The sequence below is a fragment of the Acomys russatus genome, chromosome 23 (assembly GCF_903995435.1).
Source record: "Acomys russatus chromosome 23, mAcoRus1.1, whole genome shotgun sequence".
NCBI lineage: Eukaryota > Metazoa > Chordata > Mammalia > Rodentia > Muridae > Acomys > Acomys russatus.
The window spans coordinates 10,345,274-10,346,505 of NC_067159.1; the positions used below are offsets into that span (position 1 = coordinate 10,345,274).

Here is a 1,232-nt window from a genome sequence, read left to right on the forward strand (position 1 = left end):
AAGTGTCACCAAGAGTCCAAGGGCAGCAGCCGATAGCCGTTCCTTCTTGCTATACTACTGGGGGTCTGGCTTCTATGAGGAGAAGGGACAATGGACTCACACTTTCTGTTCTGAAGGAGAAGAGGCTCCATTTAGACTGTCCATGGAGACTGTCTTTGAGCCATGCTTGGGCAAAGCTGCTCAGCCCAGAGCCGGGGTGAATTGTCCCTATAGGGTACCTTGGCCCATCCAGAGCCCTTGTAGCAGAGATTGGTGGTGTAAGGCTCATTCTGCACTTCAGAAGGGGACCTATAGATGAGAGTGAGCAGAATGGATCCAGATACCTTCCAGCTAAAGGTTCAGGAAGAGAGATGACTGCACCTCTACCAGGAGAAAATAATGAGGAAAAAAAATGGCCCAGGAACATGGAAGGATCAGTCCAGGGGAAGTTTAGTAAGCAAAAGAGTAGGATGGGTCAGTTTGCTAATCAGCCTCCTCCTTCTCTTCTTCCCCTTCTCCTCCTCCTCTTCCTTCATCATTTTTCTGGAGCTCTAAGGCAACAGCAGGGCCTTCCTTTTCCTCTGCCAGCTCTTCTAGCGGCTGCTGTGGCAGGAGCTGGCTCACCAGCTGCTCCAGGGCCTCCAGGCTCAGCCCCTGCAGGCGCTCCTCGTGCTCCTGCCTCAACAACCCCAGCACTGCCTTGGCGTCCTTGGGTCCAAAATGTTTGCCCAGGACCTGGCCCAGCTGGAGCCACAGGGGCTGGGTTTCATGGGTGTTGTCCAGCGCTGCCTCCTCTCGAGGCCGCATGATGACATTGATGGAGGCGTTGGGCCCAATGCTGTAATCGGAGAGGTTTTTGTCATCAGCCAGGAGCTGGCCTCGGAACAGCAGATGCTGCTGCTCCTCTGGCACCTGCAGGTGCTGAGAAACCAGCTTCTTCAGTGTGGCCACGCTTTCTTTTCCAGATACCTTTAGGCTGCATCTTCGACCCAAGAGCAGCTTGACCGTAAGGAACATTGGGCCAGAGAGGAATCAGGAGGAATCCATGCTCTGACAGTTGCCCTGAAGGTAAAGGGCCCTATAAGTGATGACCCTGTCATGAAAGGGCCACAGCTCCTAAGCAAGGCAAAGGGCCCAGACCACATGAGCAGCCACTAGCAATACACACAGTGATGTCATAATGCTACAGGAGGGTTCATTTCCAGAGCAGAACTTTAAAGGTAACAAGGTCATTATGGACATAACGTGTCTTT

At 52.9% G+C, this 1,232-nt stretch overlaps 1 protein-coding gene across 1 annotated transcript; it reads right to left on the reverse strand.

Moving 5' to 3' along the window:
- Positions 1-462: 462 nt before the first annotated feature.
- Ubl4b (ubiquitin like 4B) lies at positions 463-996 on the reverse strand. The gene has a single exon (XM_051165425.1). The coding sequence runs from the start codon at positions 994-996 to the stop codon at positions 463-465; it is 534 nt and encodes a 177-aa protein (XP_051021382.1).
- Between the last annotated feature and the right edge of the window lie 236 nt (positions 997-1,232).